Below are 18066 nucleotides of genomic sequence, written 5' to 3'. Positions count from 1 at the left end.
CTCATGAAAAAAGGGTTTCCAACTTCTGCAATCTGTCAGGAGAAAAAAGAATGGGACAAAAATGTCATCTTTAAAGTGGCAGCAACATACAGTGGTACCTCGGGTTAAGTACTTAATTCGTTCCGGAGGTCCGTTCTCAACCTGAAACTGTTTTTAACCTGAAGCACCACTTTAGCTAATGGGGCCTCCTGCTGCCGCCACGCCGCCGGAGCACGATTTCTGTTCTCATCCTGAAGCAAAGTTCTTAACCTGAGATACTATTTCTGGGTTAGCGGAGTCTGTAACCTGAAGCGTATGTAACCCGAGGTACCACTGTACTCAAAATGAGGTCATCCACAACACTATGTGCAACATGATCCACTCCCTCCTTGTCAAGGAAGAGGAGGAGGTGTTCAGCATAGCACTGCTGATTGCCCCATTTAAGTAGCTGTTGCAGTCAATTTAAATAGCTAACTCACAACAGTATGAGCATTGCAAAATTCCCTGATTGCTTGGCAAGTACCTCCCTAAGAGCCAGGAAGAGACTGCAATTTCACAGTAAAAAAGTATAGTTGATTGATTGATTGATGAGCTGTCCTTTTGGAGAAAATGTCATGCTACCTGAAACGTGATCTTTCATTGTGGAACGCCCACTCCAGAAAAAATTATCTCAGCCCTGCAAGCAACTTTAATCAAGAAAACAGAAGGACTACACACAAATCCAACACTGTTTTTGCTTGCAAAACTCAGCAACAACATTATGTCTTCCGATGGAAAATAATTCCTAAATCTCCCTTGTAGTCACGGGGAAAGTTGTCTGGCTGATTCACATTACAAAACTGATTAGGAAAAAATGGATCACACATACCTATCATAATTAGCAGCCATTTTCTTAGGCTGCAAGGTGTAATTTGGTACTCCACCCTGGGGGAAAAGGTGGTTCACTAGTATAGACTTCCTTCTTGCTGTCATTTTTTGTGACACAGTAGCAAATCTTCTCTTACAGCAAGAAAAGCAACCCAACACACAGGTCCTCTGGACTGATTTTATGGCATGTGAAATGAGCTGCTCCTTATAAACTCAAGGCTCGAGGCAAATCTGTCACCACTCCCAAACAGATCCCAAGTTTCCTTCCTTTTGATTTAGAATAATTGATCTCCACACTTTCTCAAGGCAACTAACAACAGTCAAAGAACAAATAACTAACAAACAATAAAGTAATCAAATAAAAACCCAAGCCCAGAAACAGTATGGCAAGGAATTAATAATCAGGATCAGTTTAAAATACCAAAAATTATAAAAAGCCCACCTGCACAAACATTATTCATCTAGCAAACTCTCTGCAGGAGAGTGTTCCAACACTGGGATGTGGCTACAGAAATGACCTCTTACACATGCTGATTAATCTAACACACACTCATACTGGGATGCAGCAAAGGGCCTCTCCATCAGAAAGCCACATTCCCACAAGCATCCAGGCTTGAATTCTTGACCAACTAACACTTTCAAAGGCAGCCCCACAAAAAGCACATTAAAGTAATAACTAAGGCATTATGACTAGGCGTGACTCTTCCCCAGAAATGGGAGCAGTTGGTACATCTGCCTGAACTGGGCAAAGCTCCCTCCTTGACTGCAACCATTGTTCTTGAGAATCCAACAGAAAAACCAGACCCAGAAAAAAACAAACCCAAAAGGAAAGAGATATCCATCAAGAACAAGCAAAATCTCAACATCAGGAGAAGCTGCACACTGACATACACAAAGCATCTCCATCTTATGTGGATTAAATTTCTATTCATCCAGCAGATTACTCCTTAGCAGTAAGTAGTAAAACCATCTCTCTCTCCTGCCATGTTCTGCTCTCCCTATCCATGTAAGCCCATCTCTCTCTTTTGGTGTGATACCCATCTCTCTTTCTCTCTCATTTATCTTCTCCCGCCTCTCACACCCCACTTGCTGCAATTTTATTACTCCGTCTCTTTCTCTCTCATCTTCGCTCCCAAACAATTCCTGTATTGCAACTGGAATTGCTGCTTTGTCTCAAATCCTCTTCCACTTGTTTTTAATCCAAGTTCTACCCACAATAAATCAATGATCACTTCCGTGTCCTAGCAACACTGACAACTGCCTACATCCTGCTCTTCTGAATCACTGGAGATAGTACCTCTGATTTTGAACTGCAATACAAATACTGTGTACAGAATGCCTCCCCTTATCAAACAAAGGACAGAGGCCTAATGGCTTTTGCAAAAAGTAGTAGTAAGGGAAGGCCAGCCATTTTGGCAAGACATCTCTCTCATCTCTTTACACACTCATCGCAAGAGGCTTCACTATCATAGCTACAATACAATACATGGCATCCGCACAGTCAGGTATGCAACAGTTACTCTGTAACATGTCCACAAAAGAGAAGCATCTCAAAAGAGAGAGGGAAGCTTTTCTCAATGGATGTTAAGCACATCCTGAAAAAGGAACAAAAGGAACGATGGATAATCAAGTGTTTTGTTCTGAGGCAGCATCATTTTGTTAATTTGTAACCATCATTTCCATAGTTAAATTACAGTATTTGCATTGGGACATGGGACATGTGCCACCAATAAATTTCAGCAAGACCAGCTAAGGTAAAGCTGCAAGATTGAGACCCAAGAAAACTGCAACTTGAAACAGGATGAAGTCAGAGCAGGGTGTTTACTCAATCCAGTTCTAAACGGTGAGTACTTTTGTCATTACTATAATCTCTGGAGTGACAACACAGAGAGCAATTTGAACATTCTGCACCTTTGTCACAGGTCTTTTTGGGACACACCGAAGTCGATATCAGAAGTGAGAGCCAGCAGGTCAGATAAAAAAAGTAGTCATTCCTCTGCAAGCCATGTTTGACAAATGGCAAGATCCAAGACCATCGGAAAGCAGAGGGATTTGCATTCAGTGCTAAATATAAACCCTGCTGCAAAAGAAGAATTTGAAAAGCAGTAAAGAGCCATGACTTTATCTGTCCGGCACCTGACATAAATTACCGTATGTCAGGTAGTTTCTGGTATGTCATGCTCAAATGATGTCAGGTGAGCATGGCCTCCCACAAACTACCACATTAGCCAAACAGGCCTAGTTTTGCCAGCCTGGTCTATATCAAAACTCCCCTGTTTGAAAAGCTGCATTCTCTTTTCAGTTATTAGCTATGTTTTGTAGAGATGAGGTATTATTCGTTAATAATAATTTATAATTAAGAGATTCCAGGAAAATGTAAACTCCTATATAAACGCTAAGTATCAGCATTTGAGTAAAATGAGATGTGAGGTACAAGATTCTACCAGCAGCGCTATCAGCGTAAACTGCTGCACTGGCCACCTCATGAGAAGAGAAGACTCCCTGGAAAAAAACCCGATGTTGGGGAAGATGGAGGGCACAAGGAGAAGGGGATGACAGAGGACGAGATGGTTGGACAGTGTTCTCGAAGCTACCAGCATGAGTTTGACCAAACTGCGGGAGGCAGTGGAAGACAGGAGTGCCTGGCGTGCTCTGGTCCATGGGGGTCACGAAGAGTCGAACACGATTAAACGACTAAACAACAACAACAATTGGAGCGGACTGCACACATTCAAGTGTAACCAAACCAAAAGGAATTTATGAATGTGACTCTGATGGAAAAGAAAAATAATCAAAAGGCTATATTGGTAGAAATGAAGAACTTAGCCAAACTGCACCCTTTCTCACAATGCAGCATCATAACCAGCACTGGCATGTTCACCAGGCTGTTTTGCCACCTCAGTAAGAAGCAGTCAATGAAGGGTGTGGTAAAAGCCACCCCAGGGTGCAGACACATTCGAGGGAGTGTTTTAAGTTTCAGATGCAGTGGAAGTCAAGAGTTGATACTAAATGAAAGAGCTGGCAAAACTCTAAAGACACCAAGGATTGGCCACTCCAAGCATGAAGAAATACTAAATCACATTATGACCAAACAGAAATAGAAAAGAAAATTGCACATGCCTTATGGAGTCTGAACTGTGGATAACTGACCAATAATGGCATATTGGGATTGTGGTAGATAACTCAACAAGAACATTGCCCCAGTGTGTGACAGCTGTGAAAAAGATGAATGCTATTACGAAAGGAACAGAAAGGAAAACTCTCAGCATTATAATGCCTGTATAAATATCTATGGTGCAAAGATACAAGGAATACTGTGCAGTGTTGATAACCAAACCCCGAAAAGAATAGTATAGAGCTATTTTTAAAAATCCAAAAGTATAGAGTTTTCGGGCTAAGAACAAGGGCATCTCACAGACCATGTAGAATAGGATAATGATCAATGTTTCTTCTCAAAACTTTATGATTAACTATCCACTAAATTCACAAATACTAGAACAGATAACCAGCAGTACTGGATATGATGAACCAAGCCATCTTCAAATCGTTAAAAGGCTGCCACATGGAGGATGGAGCAAGTTTGTTTTCTTCCTGCTCTGGAGGGTAGGACTTGAACCAATGGCTTCAAGTTACAAGAAAGAACATTCCAGCTAAACATCAGGAGGAACTTTCTGACAGTAAGAGCTGTTTGACAATGGAATGGACACCCTTGGAAGGTGGTAGACTCTCCTTCCTTGTAAGCTTCTAAGCAGAGGTCATGGATACCTTACTTGAGAATCCTGCATTGCAGGGGGTTGCCTAGATGACCCTTGGGGTACCTTCCAACTCTACAAGTCTATGATTCTAACAGCATGGGGAATGTGGGTGCCAAAACCCACCAGAATATAGTTAACATGGTCACCTGGTCCATATGGATTCAATATATTCCAGAGACTAGCGGTGGTATTGTAGGACCACAGAACACAAATTAATTTCCCCCCTCTTGCCATGGTCTCTGCCTCTCTGGTCTAACAGGTTGAGCACATTTCTGGAGTATGTCAAACAATACTTGAAAATTGCTGAATACTTGAAAATTGCTCCCAGGACTGCTAGAATAGGAATAGAAGTGTATACAGTGGGTGTAAATGCATACCAGGAACAATGTTTAAGTCCTCTCAACTTTTGAAACAGAAGCACAATACAGGATGGATCCATCAGCATCGCGTATCCCTTAAGAAATAGTACCACAAAAAAACAGTGCTCCTAGTGAGTCTGTTACCAAATAACATTTTGTCCCCATGCTTTCAAACATGTTTCAAAAATGCTTTAATCTCCAAAAAGGCTTATGTGTTTCCACTTACCAATGTATACATATTCACTGCTGATGGACTTTCAGAAAAGAAACAGTGCAAGGCTACAACCTTCTACATACCAATGGCAAACCATTTTAGCAATTTTGTCTTATTTTTTTAAATCAACCTTTTAAATCAACTTCTTTAAGCAACCTCATTGAGGTTCCCTTAAGAGTGAAATTAATCTGACTATAAATTATTTACATTCTGGTCTAGAAATGTGCAAAACTGTATAAAAATCAGGGAAGTGGGCACCATTGGGAATTAGAAGTACTTTTCCTTTCCAACAAAGTTGTGCTCAACCCTCATTCTCCATTGCATTTATATAGCTACCCAACTACCTCTGCTGCATCAGGTTAAGGAAGGAAACAGGGGCAGAAGCTGTTCTTATTGCTCAAGAGAAATACCGTATTTTTCTCTCTATAAGACGCACCAGACCACAAGACGCACCTAGTTTTTGGAGGAGGAAAACAAGAAAAAAATATTCTGAATCTCAGAAGCCAGAACAGCAAGAGGGATCGCTGCGTGGTGAAAGCAGCAATCCCTCTTGCTGTTCTGGCTTCTGGGATAGCTGCGCAGCCTGCATTCACTCCATAAGACGCACACACATTTCCCCTTACTTTTTAGGAGGGAAAAAGTGAGTCTTATAGAGCAAAAAATATGGTACTTCCCTAACAGCTTTTGCACTGTGCTGATTTTCAGAATGGTGGTATTTGGTATGCCGCCTTTTAAAAAGCTAAGGGCTCTCCCTCAGAATATACTCAAATGTCGTAATTAGGTTTCTAATAGGTACACATGAAGCATTACCAAGATCATTTTGAAATCATTTGTCCAAATTCACCAAACTCTCCCTTCACTTCCACAAGCGACAAAATATCTACACTTAATTTTACGCTACAGTAGATTTACAAGAAATTAAACGAAGAGAGTTAAAAAAAAAGAGAAGAAGTTACCATACCTGTCTACCAACATTCTCCTGGAAGGCAGCCTAAGAACAGAAAGAACAAACATACAAAAATGAGTCAGGTTTGCTTGCAGATAAATACTAGTTCATGAATTCAAAATAAACATGCAGCAGTATAAACGACCCATGGGCTTTATTTAAAAAAGTAAAATCAGCTTTGCTGGATGAATATGCCCTCAAGGAGTTGTTGTCACTGCTACTTTATGTGCTAATGCTCTTTTAAATCTGCAGGTTGCCTGCCAACTGTTTAAGAATATGCATTTATTAAAAATAGGCGCACCCACAACAGTGGCCTTTATTGCTGACACAGGGCTTCCCAACAGAAATGAAAAGGCAATGCCCTAAGAACTTAAGTACCAAGAGAGGGTGGTTTTCCAACATGCTTCCGGAAGGCCTGTGTGTGGTTAATGTGCATTTTCAGATTTCAAAGCTCATGAGCCTCCTCCTCTCAGAAGCTACATGAGGATTCTCTTGTCAGCAGCTTAGTTGGAATGTTCTTCCTTTATGGACTTCACTTTCATATGCTAAACTACCAGTATTTGTTATTCATATACATACATATATACAGAGTGAGTGTGTGTGTCAAAACTTCTGATTTTTAACAGTACACTCTAGCGATCAGGAGATAGGTATTGGAAAGAATTGGAAAGTGGTAAACCATAGGTAGTGGAGCATTTTTAAATTAAGGCAGCCTGACTAAATTACACAGCAAAGTTGAGATTTTAGTACTTTACCTGGTAGTAAAGAAAAACCTGTGTTCTCTCTGAACAAACTCAAAGCTGCCACACGTTTTTGTTTACTAAACCTTTGCACTCGCCCTACCTTTGCCAAATTGTAAGACATTGAGAGTAGCCTTTGTCAGGGCAGTTTCCAGGCATGAGTAACCACAGATGCTAAGTTTACTTCACATCCTAACAGAACTTCACCATGCATTGACAGATGACCTTTGGTAAAATTCTCCTTACTACCCTATATGGTGATACAGGTGACACTGCTATCCTGAAGTGACAAGAGTTTATTCAGGAGAGGCTAGTTGTCTAGGTGGGTTCAAGCTCAAACACACCACTATGGATAGCTAAAGCAGTGTTTCCCAAACGTTTTTGGGCAACGGCACACCTGCTTACCGGAAAAAAATCTCGCGGCACACCACCATTAAAGCCCCGCCCCGTGACGTCAGCGCGCAGCGTCACGCGGGGGGGGGGGGACGCACAAAAGTGAACGTTTTTTCCCTTCCCCTTGCCGGGGTGGGAGGAGGCAGCAGAGCGAGGGCAGCTGAGGCGGTGGCGGCGATAGCGGGCGGAGGAGGAGCCGTCGCCGGGAGTTGCTGCTGCTGCTGTTGCTGCTGCTGCCCGGACATGCCGGCCTCCTCCTCCTCCGCTGTCTCGCGCTCCTCCCTTTTGCGCGAGCTGCCCCGCCGCTCGGCACCACCACCGCGGAGCCGCCCCCGGCTCGACGCGGATCCTCGCCGCCGCCGCCGCCGCCTCTCGCCGCCCGACTCGCCCGCCTCCCTCCCACGGCACACCAGCCGGTGTCTCACGGCACAGTAGTGTGCCGCGGCACACCGGTTGGGAAACACTGAGCTAAAGTACTCGCTGGTATAAATTTAAATGGGAACAACTGCACAAAATAACAAAGCAGCAGTCTTGAAATGGCAGTGTAGCTCTATATTTCCAAGGCTACACTGGCTCTGAAATTAACATACTTTATCTTCACATTTTTTTTACGGGAATAGTAAGATTTGGACTTAGGCTGTTAGCTAACATTTTTGTAGTGTCTTGTTTGTTTGTTTGTTTGTTTGTTTGTTTATCTAAAGATTTCTCAGCTGCCCTTCATGAAAAAATTCCAGAGAGGTGTGAATAAAATTCACAAAACACAAATACTGTATAATTTTAAGGGTTGTATACAAATATTACTCAAATATTAACTGACCAAGTTAGTCATGTCCATTAATTTCAATGGGCCTCCTCCCAAGTATGATGGCATTATAAAGTCAGTGTGCACTCTCCTTTGTACAAGCACAGCGAATCTCTACTAAACTGGGTACTTGGAGCAGGGCCTATAGAAGAACTTAAGATACAATAAGCAGCCTCTTATGGGAAGAGATGTTCTTTGGGGTATTTGGGTCCCAAGCCATTTAGGGTGTGAAAGCATCTTAAATTAGGCTCTGAAGCAAGCTGACAGTCAATGCAGTTCTTTCAAAAGAAGTTATGAACAACTCTGACCATACAAGCAGGCAAATTCTACACTAACTAAAGCTTCCAAGACACCTTTAAGGGCAGCCTCGTGTATTATGGGAATCAAGCCAGGAGTTTACCACATATTAGCTCACCACGGAAGGCTATCCCTCTACAGAAAGAGTCAAGAGTTGATACGAAATGAAAAAGCTGGCAAAACTCTGAAGGCAGCAAGGATTGGCCACTCCAAGCATGAAGAAATACCAAATCACATTATGACCAAACAGAAATAGAAAAGAAAATCGCACATGCCTTTTGGAGTCTGAACTGTGGATAACTGACCAATAAAGGCATATTGGGATTGTGGTAGATAACTCAACAAGAACATTGCCCCAGTGTGTGACAGCGGTGAAAAAGATGAATGCCGTTAAGAAAGGAACAGAAAAGAAAACTCTCAGCATTATAATGCCTGTATGGTGCAAAGATACATGGAATACTGTGCAGAGTGTTGATAACCAAACCCCAAGAAGAATAGTATAGAGCTACTATAGAGTCAAAATTAGCAGAAAGCCAAAGCACTTTGGGTAATTGAGGCCATGTAGGCCTCAAGTATCACTGCTGGAACAAGGAGTACCTTCAAACTGCATACCTATTATTACAGGGGGAATTGCAATCCTAACCTGAACAGGATGAACACCAATTTCATGCATCCAATCCACCCATCCACAGTGCTTCAGTGACAATTTAATTAGTCATTATCTAACACCCTTTAGGGGTGAAAATATGTGTTTATTCAACATACTTGAAAATCCAAGGTCTAGCTGGGTGTTGTTTCAGTACTGCATAGAAGGTCACACCAAAACTAGGGCTCTCAATAGCAAAGTGATGTAGTATACTGTTCTCTTGATTGAATTAGGAAGGGGAGGAGATCTGGCTTTTGAGCCTTCAAAAATGCCAAGGCCAGCTTATATACAGAGGACTGAGACACTCTCTTTTTCATTTCAACAGAGGGTGTTGACAGGGCCAGCAAAGCTTTTACAGTTATGCTGCATGAAAGTTTGTTTTTAAGTTTGCCTAACTTTAAATAAATAGGATAAACTGCTCGCACAACTTGCATTAAGCAGGAGAAACTGGCTTCCGGTAAACCTCTCTCCCTACCATGGAAGGTATTGCAAACATTGCAACTCAGCTCATTTCTAAATATCCATGAGGTGAATACAATTCCCACAGACTTCAAAAGAAAACTGAGCACCTATCTTGGGACAGTTAAGTGTATTTTTAATTTCATAATCCGGCATGCCCGTCATTTCAAAGTAACAAGCCTTAAATCACATAAATTATACTCATCAATTTGTTCTACACTCTAAAAACAACAATTGGGGGGAACGAATTCAGAAGACATATAAAACCACTGCAATACATAGATAAAATTTGAATGAAACTATGACTTTGTTGGAAAGGTAAGAGAAGGAATTGGTTAATCTCCCTCCCCACCCCCCTTTAGGTGTTGAGTCATTTTAAATCTGTCTTAGCTTGAATTGCTGGTAAATATCCAAAATGCTAGTGGCTACTTATTTCTGCTTACAATCTTTTGTTATGTCATGGAAAAATGCTACATTCAATTAAATAATAATAATCTACATAAATAGCAGCCCTTTAAGTTACTGATTCCTGATTTCACTATCGTTAATATGAAGGGTAATTCTACTTGCTGTATCAAATTAGCAACATGCCCGCACCTGAGGCATGTGGGAATCACTATGTTATTTTATACACAGTCAGAAAATTTAAGTTCTTTAGAAAACTCTAGCCACTGTAGCCAGAAGCACCAGATCCCGTGTGACAAAATATGGGCTTGCATGTAATTTCTAGGCACAGAAATCCATATCCAGCTTAGCATATGCTACTTGAGTTCCTTTCTCCTTATAGAAACCTCCCTATGGTTGTCAACAAGCTGCCTCCAAAGCTGCTAAGGGCAGCTTTCAGCATAATGTGCTACAAGAGCAACGTGAAGTAGGCAAAAAAACCTGAAAGCTTGCTGGGAATATGCCTACCTAAACAGGATCTTTGAATCCGAGCCATAATCACAAAGAATCACACAGAGTTTTAATTTGTCTGTTGGCCTTGGCTGGATCTCTCACGGTCAAATAGCATGGCTATCATAATTTTTAACTGTCACAGACAAAGTAGAAAAGAGATAGAAATGGGGAAATCATCAGAGAAAAGACACAAGTGCAGAGTGGCATGTCTAACACAGAGCCACTCTGCACTTCTTGTGCCACCGACAAAAGAGGATCTGTGTTAAATTCACAAAGGTAGGAAAGAAGCCAGAGCAATGGATCTCTACCTACTCCAAGGATTCATGAATACTGACATACATATAAACAAGCAGTAAAAATACATAAGCATGCAAATGAATATGCACACAGTTGGTGCAAGGAGGTAAAGCCTCTATTTCCTCTCCCCTTCCACTCGTGTGCATGCACAGAAGCATTACATATGTACAGCTACACCTATTGTTGGTGAGGATGAGACAGAGTGAGGAATACCCTCATCGCCCTGACAAGCTGAAATGCTTACAGTGATGGAACAAACTCCTTAGTGCTACACTCAGTTCCTCCCCTTGAGTAAAGTGGCTGTTTAACAATAGCTGAATAGGTGCTTGCACTATGGAAAAGCAAGTGGTCCTTGGTCCATACATGATCTTGCAGGATCCCAATGATGATCTGATAGCGAAGGGGATGTAGTTTTCAAAATAACTAAGAAACTCTCGTATGTATTTTAAAGAACTGTATGAGATTGAAAGGTCCAGTTTCTTAGGGGAAAGTCTATGGAATTCATTGGTACAAAGTGGCTGGCAATGTCTTCTCTTAAAAGTGCTTGGCTTTAGAGATTTACAGGGGAAAAATTGAAATGTTAATGCTTTATATAGCATTTCTTTTTACATGTGCAAAGTGTATAGTCTGCTTTGTTTGTCTTGCAACAGCCAGGTGAGATAGACAATTATTTCCATCTTACAGAGGAAAAGCTGAGACCGCTATATCCATAGCCTTTATAAGCAGGAACTACTGGCAATCATTTAGCATCAAAAAATTGTATGAAAGTGAAAAATACTTTGACATATTTTATTAATTTATACACATGCATGCAGTTGGAGTTCTCAATCTCATAGAATATATTTATAAGTGTTACAAGCTTTCAATCTCATACAATTCTTTGTTGCAAAAAGGAGTGCCAGTAGGGTTGGACATGAAAGGCAGTCTGTGTGCAGTGTTAGCCTGCAGCTATGATTGCAGCATAACCCATCGTGGAAGAATCTGTATGATTAAAATGCTGGAGTCTGATTTCTTCAGTTAAGGTTTCTGATCCTCAAGCTATGAGATACAGTACAACCTGGAGAAGAAGCACTCAGCCACAATGGTTGTGGACTTCTGTATATGACATTTGGCCATTTCAAGCTGCCTGCTGCCATCTTTGCCGCTGTCTGCACCTGCTGCTGCCCCCTCCCAACCCTGGCCGGCTGCAGCTGAAGGGTCTCTGGCCACAGCCCAGGAGGAGGAAGAGAGGAGGAAGGGGATTGTGGAGGGGCAGTTGAATCCTGAGATTGTGTGTGTGTCACACACAGAGGGGGGGGGGAGAGACTGAACCAGGCATCTGTAGGAGCTGTCCCTGTGAGAGGGTCACTTTTGTTGTGTAGGAAGGGACAGCCCCCCAGGGCCAATGGTAACCTCCCCCCCCCCCCAACTGCACCTCCTGCCCCCAGTGTCACTGCTTGTCACACTGTAAACAAGCAGAGAGAGAGAGAGTGAGGAGAAGGAAACAAGGGAGTGCAGAAGATCAAAAAAGAGGAGAAAATAGCCATTGTGAGATGAGACAGAATAAACATTAGCTCATGAAAATGGCCTCAGGCTTCTCCATTTGTGGAAACAAGGTTGGGGAGAAGAGGAAGTCAAGGGTACTGGGCTGGGGTTTTTGGAGGGGGTTTGTTGTGGTGGTGCTGCTGTTGGCTTTGTTTTCATCTTTATTTTCGATCTTGTTGAAATTTATCTGGAAATTGTTCAGTTTGGTTGTGTATTTCTGAAGGTTGTATTTATTGTTCATTACTACTTTTGTTATGTTGTAGTTATGTATTCCCCTCATGTTATGATCTGTCTTGAGGATGGTTTGAACCGTGGAAAGGCAGCATACAAATAAATTTATGTTATGTATGGCAGCCATGTAGGAAAGGTAGAAAAACAGCTTTAAAACGCGGAACGCCTGCACAGGCCAAATGTGGGCAGCTTATTTCAATACTGGAAACACAAAAGTCCATATAATCCAGATATACTAAAATATTTAAACTAGAAATCACCTTAAGATTTGTACACTCAGAACTTGAGTTAAGCTACAACCTGACAGACAGAAATTTAAAAAAGGGGGGGGGGTAATTTCTTTCCAATTGGAAAGTAATTATATAAAACCTTTAACAAACTGATATTGCATGTTAGGAAAAGCTTCCTACCAGTAAACTGCACGGCTCAAAAAGGCCACAGTAGTGTCATAAAGTATCAGAAACATTTAGAACATATTGCAAACTCACAACTTACCGAGGCAGCTCTTCTGCAATTAATATCACGGTCAAATATAGCAGTTATAACCAGGGCACTGAAGACAGAAAGAAGGAATATATAAGAATAATTGACAATCGTAAGAATTTCAGTGTATTTTTTTTTAACACTCAGGCCACTGCAAAGTCAGGCATTCATTATCATGAGTAGCTGAGATCAGGCAGCCCCCCTTCCCTGTTGAACCTCTGGTGCTTGGTGACAAACTTTTCATTCAGCAGACATTTTGAGCAAGTTTTTTTTTTAATCTTCTGCTTCATTTTTCATTATTGTATCCTTTGTAGCCATACTGTACAGTGGTACCTCAGGTTAAGTACTTAATTTGTTCCGGAGGTCCGTTCTTAACCTGAAACTGTTCTTAACCTGAAGCACCACTTTAGCTAATGGGGCTTCCCGCTGCCGCCGCACCGCCGGAGCACGATTTCTGTTCTTATCCTGAAGCAAAGTTCTCAACCTGAAGCACTATTTCTGGGTTAGCGGAGTGTGTAACTTGAAGCGTATGTAACCTGAAGCATATGTAACCCGAGGTACCACTGTACATCACTCAAGGGTTGTATCCAATGCTATTCCTATGCAGTGTAGATACACTGAAGCTAATGGACATGACTAACTTAACGTTAACTTAGGTTCATTAATATTGACAGGTCTACTCTTGAGTATTACTTAGCTGTATACAACCCAGAGGCTACAGCTTTATGTACTTAAAGTTCCTTGGAAGAATACTTCCTGCATTCTGTATTTTCTGTACTTTCCATATTCTGGGGGCACCACCACTATTTGACTGAGATCTGTCTGGATATACAAATTTCAGTACATAGTTTAAGGCACACTATAGCAACAATGAAGAAATGGGCCACAATGTAATTAGCAGGGTCTATTCTACAACGCTGTACAACATTTATTAATAACCTTGGCAAGCATACTTAATCTCCCTCTGGCTGGACGTAAACTCCCCTTTGTACCCGCAGTCTGGGGCAGGGAGATGTTCACAAGTGACATGACCAGCAGAGGCAACCTGATCTGAGGGCTCATCACCAGGGCAGCTAGGACATCCCAACCCTCTGTGGACCCTTGCTGCTTATAGCAAGGTAGGCAAGTGTTGCACTGGGTAGACCAGAGCAAATAGTTTCTAGCCTGCCTTTGGTGCATCATGAAAGGAGGCCCAGATGCAGAGAAGTGACAATTTGTAGCCTGCCATCACCACCAACCCATTAGGTCCTATTTTAGATGCCGGTTAACAGAGCCAAGAAATCTTTTTTACTAGTTCTTCAAATATTGAGGGAGAGGATTAGGTTTCTGCCTGTTGTGGAATTGCCAAGTAGTATGTTATCTTTTGTATTGTCAGTTACTGGTAAGTCAAAACTGGCACTTGGTCATTAAGCAGGTACTATAATTAGGGGCAAGAAGGGGAGATGGGCTCTCCACAAAATCCACACCACCAGGCAGAAGGCTCATAGTCACGCAAGGAAAGCATTGTGATACACTAATGAGCAATTACACCATGAACCCATGCTTACAGCATCTGATTAAGCTATCGCCTCCCTTCTACTGAGGGAGTTTACATGAGACTCCACCAGGATTTCCCAACATAATGGAACAGCCAAAGTGGGATTTCTTTCACAAGAAAGGAATAAAACATGTTTTGACATATCACGAGTTAATTGCATCTGATTTCCAACAGGTATGGCAAAGAATGGCTCACTCTTTCAAGTGTCAATGATACTTCTTATGTAGTATCCTAAAGCATATTAAAACTTTTGTTATGACATTATATTTGCTTTGCATAACTCAAGAGACAAAAAAGGTATACTGAAACCTCCACAATGAGGGTTGGCAATGAATGCTGTTAGTGTGTAAGTATCATATTACTGAAAAACGTTTTTCCAACAAATCTAATTTTCATGGATGCGGAAGTAAATCTAAGACAGCCATCTTAAATTTCACTAAATCAAGGTCATGGAGCTCATAGTACTATGACTCTTGGATGGAACACAGTGGACAAAAAGTCACGGAAATTTGGGTTCATACTGTGAAGCTAAATATTTGGGTATCTAAAGTAGTTCAAAAGTTCAGCCGGCAAGGAGCTTGTACATGATGATGCAGATTATTTCATAAAAATTAGATATGAAAGTTAGCTATAGCCTTCTAGCTTGTAAATTAGGTGCCACTGCTACTGAACACAGTAACATTCAAAGCCAGGAAATATCTGCCCACTTTCCATTGCAATCTGTTTAGTTGCACACCCTTTCGCTAAACAAAAGTTGGTGTCACTGTTTCCATTTTGTATATTTAAGCCCCAACAAGTTTAAAGGGCAGGGCAGGGCAAGCAATCGAAAGTTTCGGTCCTGTCCCCCTACTTCCTTCACCTCTACTATTCTGACAAAAGAAGAGGCAGGACTAGGTGTGGTTTTCCAAGCCAGGCACTGCCCTGCTACACAAAAAGAAGGAAGTGAGAAACATTTCTATCTTCCCTACTGAGAAGAACTTATGTGCTGTGTGGGTGTCCACAAGTTGCAGAACCTTCTCTGTGGTAGCGTGAGTCTTAAGAAATGCCCAGCCCAAGGAGACTTATCTGACTCTTGACACAGGTGTTTAGGCAAACACATGGCTTCTCAAAAAAACAAAAACAAAACACCTTTGGGATAGCTGGGTTTTATATTTACTGCTTTTCTGTGGTTTCAGTGAAGGTTATTTCCTCTTTTTAGGAATCACTGCTGTTTCTATTATATGGACTTGGTTTGAGAAGAACAGTAGGGTATATATTTAAGGAAATGAATATATTTGATTAGTCTGTGTTTAGTTTTATGGTTAAGGACAGCTGAGCCCTGGAATGCCAAAGATGACAGATGAAGAGGGTCAGGGAGAAAGAGGGAGCTGGCCTGCTTGATCCCCCAACCATTCATTTAGCACCATTCATATTATCCTGGAAGTGTACATTAGCACCAGGGAGATGGACATGTTGCTTCTCAGGCTATGCAGCAATAAAATGCTCAGGTTCAATGCTGGCAACCAGCCAGTCTCAATTCTGAGCTCTAATAGTGGAAGTGGTTTTGGAAGGGTGATAATTTTTTTTTAAAGGTATCATGCAAGGCTCCATGCTGGCCGAAGCTCCTGAAAAAGAGCAATCCTGTTGGGCACCAAACTCACCATCAGTTACAGCGAGTTATTAACACCATTTCTGGTATTAATCCTTGAACAGAAGGTTCTCTGTTTCTCTCTGTTGGTAACCGCTCACATTACAGTTTGCCAAGTGGAAGCACACTTGCCCTCGTTTGCTCTTGGAGACAGGCATGATCTTTACAGGTTTGCTAATTTGGGTGTACAAAGGAGCCACTGGGGTCAACAGCAATGCCAAAGTCATTATGACAGAACTATGAGTAGGCAAGAAGAGACGCAATGTTAAAAGGCCTCACTTAACTACTGCCACAAATCCTTATTTCTGCAACGAAAGCCAGACACACATGTTGTGAAAAATGGAGTCTGAGAGTGCAAATATGTTACCCAATATGTAACAGATATTACTTTTAGCATGAATTAGTCAGACAACAAAATATATTCCTCATGTACAGGTTATTCTCACCATTTCATCAGAGCACAAGATGTAGCTCTGAGCAATATTCATATTTCCTGATTCTGCAGGCTAATCTTGCCCCAGAGTCAAGTGGCTCCATTTACCTAAGAGCCACACCTTTCTTTTCTTCTCACCAGGCAGTACTCCAGGGAAGACTAAACTGCCTGCACTCCCACAGTGTCATCAATTTCTTCTGAGCTGCGGGTTAGTACTGTTCTCAAGCGTAAGTAAAGGAAGAGCATTCATGTCTTCACAACAGTAGACCCCCTTTTCATTTTCATCAGCAACACAACAATACAATTATCTAGGGATTCAACTAAACATAATTTTTAAGGATTTTTAAGATTTATAGAAACCCAGCATACAACAAACCTAGCTTCCTGCGCAGGAGCATTTCAAAAAACATTAAGCTATTTTGTATACAACTGCTTAGTGAAAAGATACTGATTTTCAATTACGGCATGATTATAAGGAACAGCCTAAATTGATTAACCAAAACCACTGGAGGGCACCAGATTGGGGAAAGCAGCATTTCTGAATTTTACATGTCTACAATTTCCTTTTCCCCGCAAGTACAGAGATCAGTAACACTTTGTTCTTGCCCGAGTGCAAGTAGGAGCAACAGTATACGACCCTGGCTTAGGGATAAGCCCAGACTGAGGATTCATTATTTTTTTTACTCAAACAACCCTTGGCTTCAAATCCCTGGTTAAACCAGGGATTGTGGCTTGTTGCTGCTGCTCACCCTAGGGGAGAAATGAAGCAACAGCAGCTTACTATGCCATAGAACTGCTGCCACAGAATGCAAAGTCCTAGAAGATCACACCATGTAACCATGAAAGCATTATTTCAATAAAATGTTGCATACTGTACATGAGCAGCAAATTAAAAATTGCAGGTGTACCATTCTATGACCTGATGTGCACTGCAATATTTCTTCCAATTAATAGCTGAGGCAAGAAGGCATGAGGACGTTTGCAAGATTAATATGTTGCAAAATCTCGAAGGGACACAAAAGATCTCAATAATTGCACAAATTAAGCCCATCTCAATGCCTATATCCCTTAAGTTTACTTTCAGAGAGAGTTACATGCGAACTATACAATGAAGTTCAGCCTATTTCAAGATACCGAATTATTCAATTTTGAAAGGTAGCAGAATTTGTTTCTGGCTAAATATATCACTCTTCTCAGTCAGAATGAGTGACACACCTAAAGTTAGAACTGAAGAGACAAGAAAGTAAAGGCATATGATTAGTGTTTCTGGCTGTAAACCAAGGTGTGCTAATACAGGTGAAACTGTGTGTCATCCTGTGAAAGTTCCTGATTCTCAGCATAGAGCTTCATTGCTCCCACACTACATTATTCCAAGAGGGAAAAAAAAGATAAACACACAGCTTTAGGGCCTCATTAGAAGAAATGTATTTCTCAGAAATAGGATGTTGAAGTATTTTCAACTAGTGCACTGCCAAGATGGAAGATTTGTAGCTAAACACCAAGTTGCCACCAATATATTTAGACTCTGGCTAAAGAATTGATTACATAACAACTGTGTAAACACATGTTCCATTGATTGG

General features: G+C 41.4%; 1 protein-coding gene across 5 annotated transcripts in view; it reads right to left on the bottom strand.

Annotated features, from left to right (window-relative positions):
- Positions 1-18066, bottom strand: part of TBCD (tubulin folding cofactor D) — a 163121-nt gene that overhangs the window by 51513 nt on the left and 93542 nt on the right. For all 5 annotated transcript variants that reach the window (XM_083487441.1, XM_083487442.1, XM_083487440.1 and 2 more), the window contains exons 16-17: positions 12902-12959; positions 6136-6165 (exon numbers count right to left, since the gene is read on the bottom strand). In XM_083487441.1, the coding sequence (XP_083343567.1) occupies positions 6136-6165; positions 12902-12959 (88 nt within the window). The remainder of the gene's footprint in view (positions 1-6135; positions 6166-12901; positions 12960-18066) is intronic.

This window comes from Podarcis liolepis, assembly GCF_965112155.1.
Source record: "Podarcis liolepis genome assembly, chromosome: 2".
Taxonomy (NCBI): domain Eukaryota; kingdom Metazoa; phylum Chordata; class Lepidosauria; order Squamata; family Lacertidae; genus Podarcis; species Podarcis liolepis.
The sequence above is the reverse complement of the archived record's forward strand: the minus strand, read 5'-3'. Positions and strand labels throughout refer to the sequence as shown.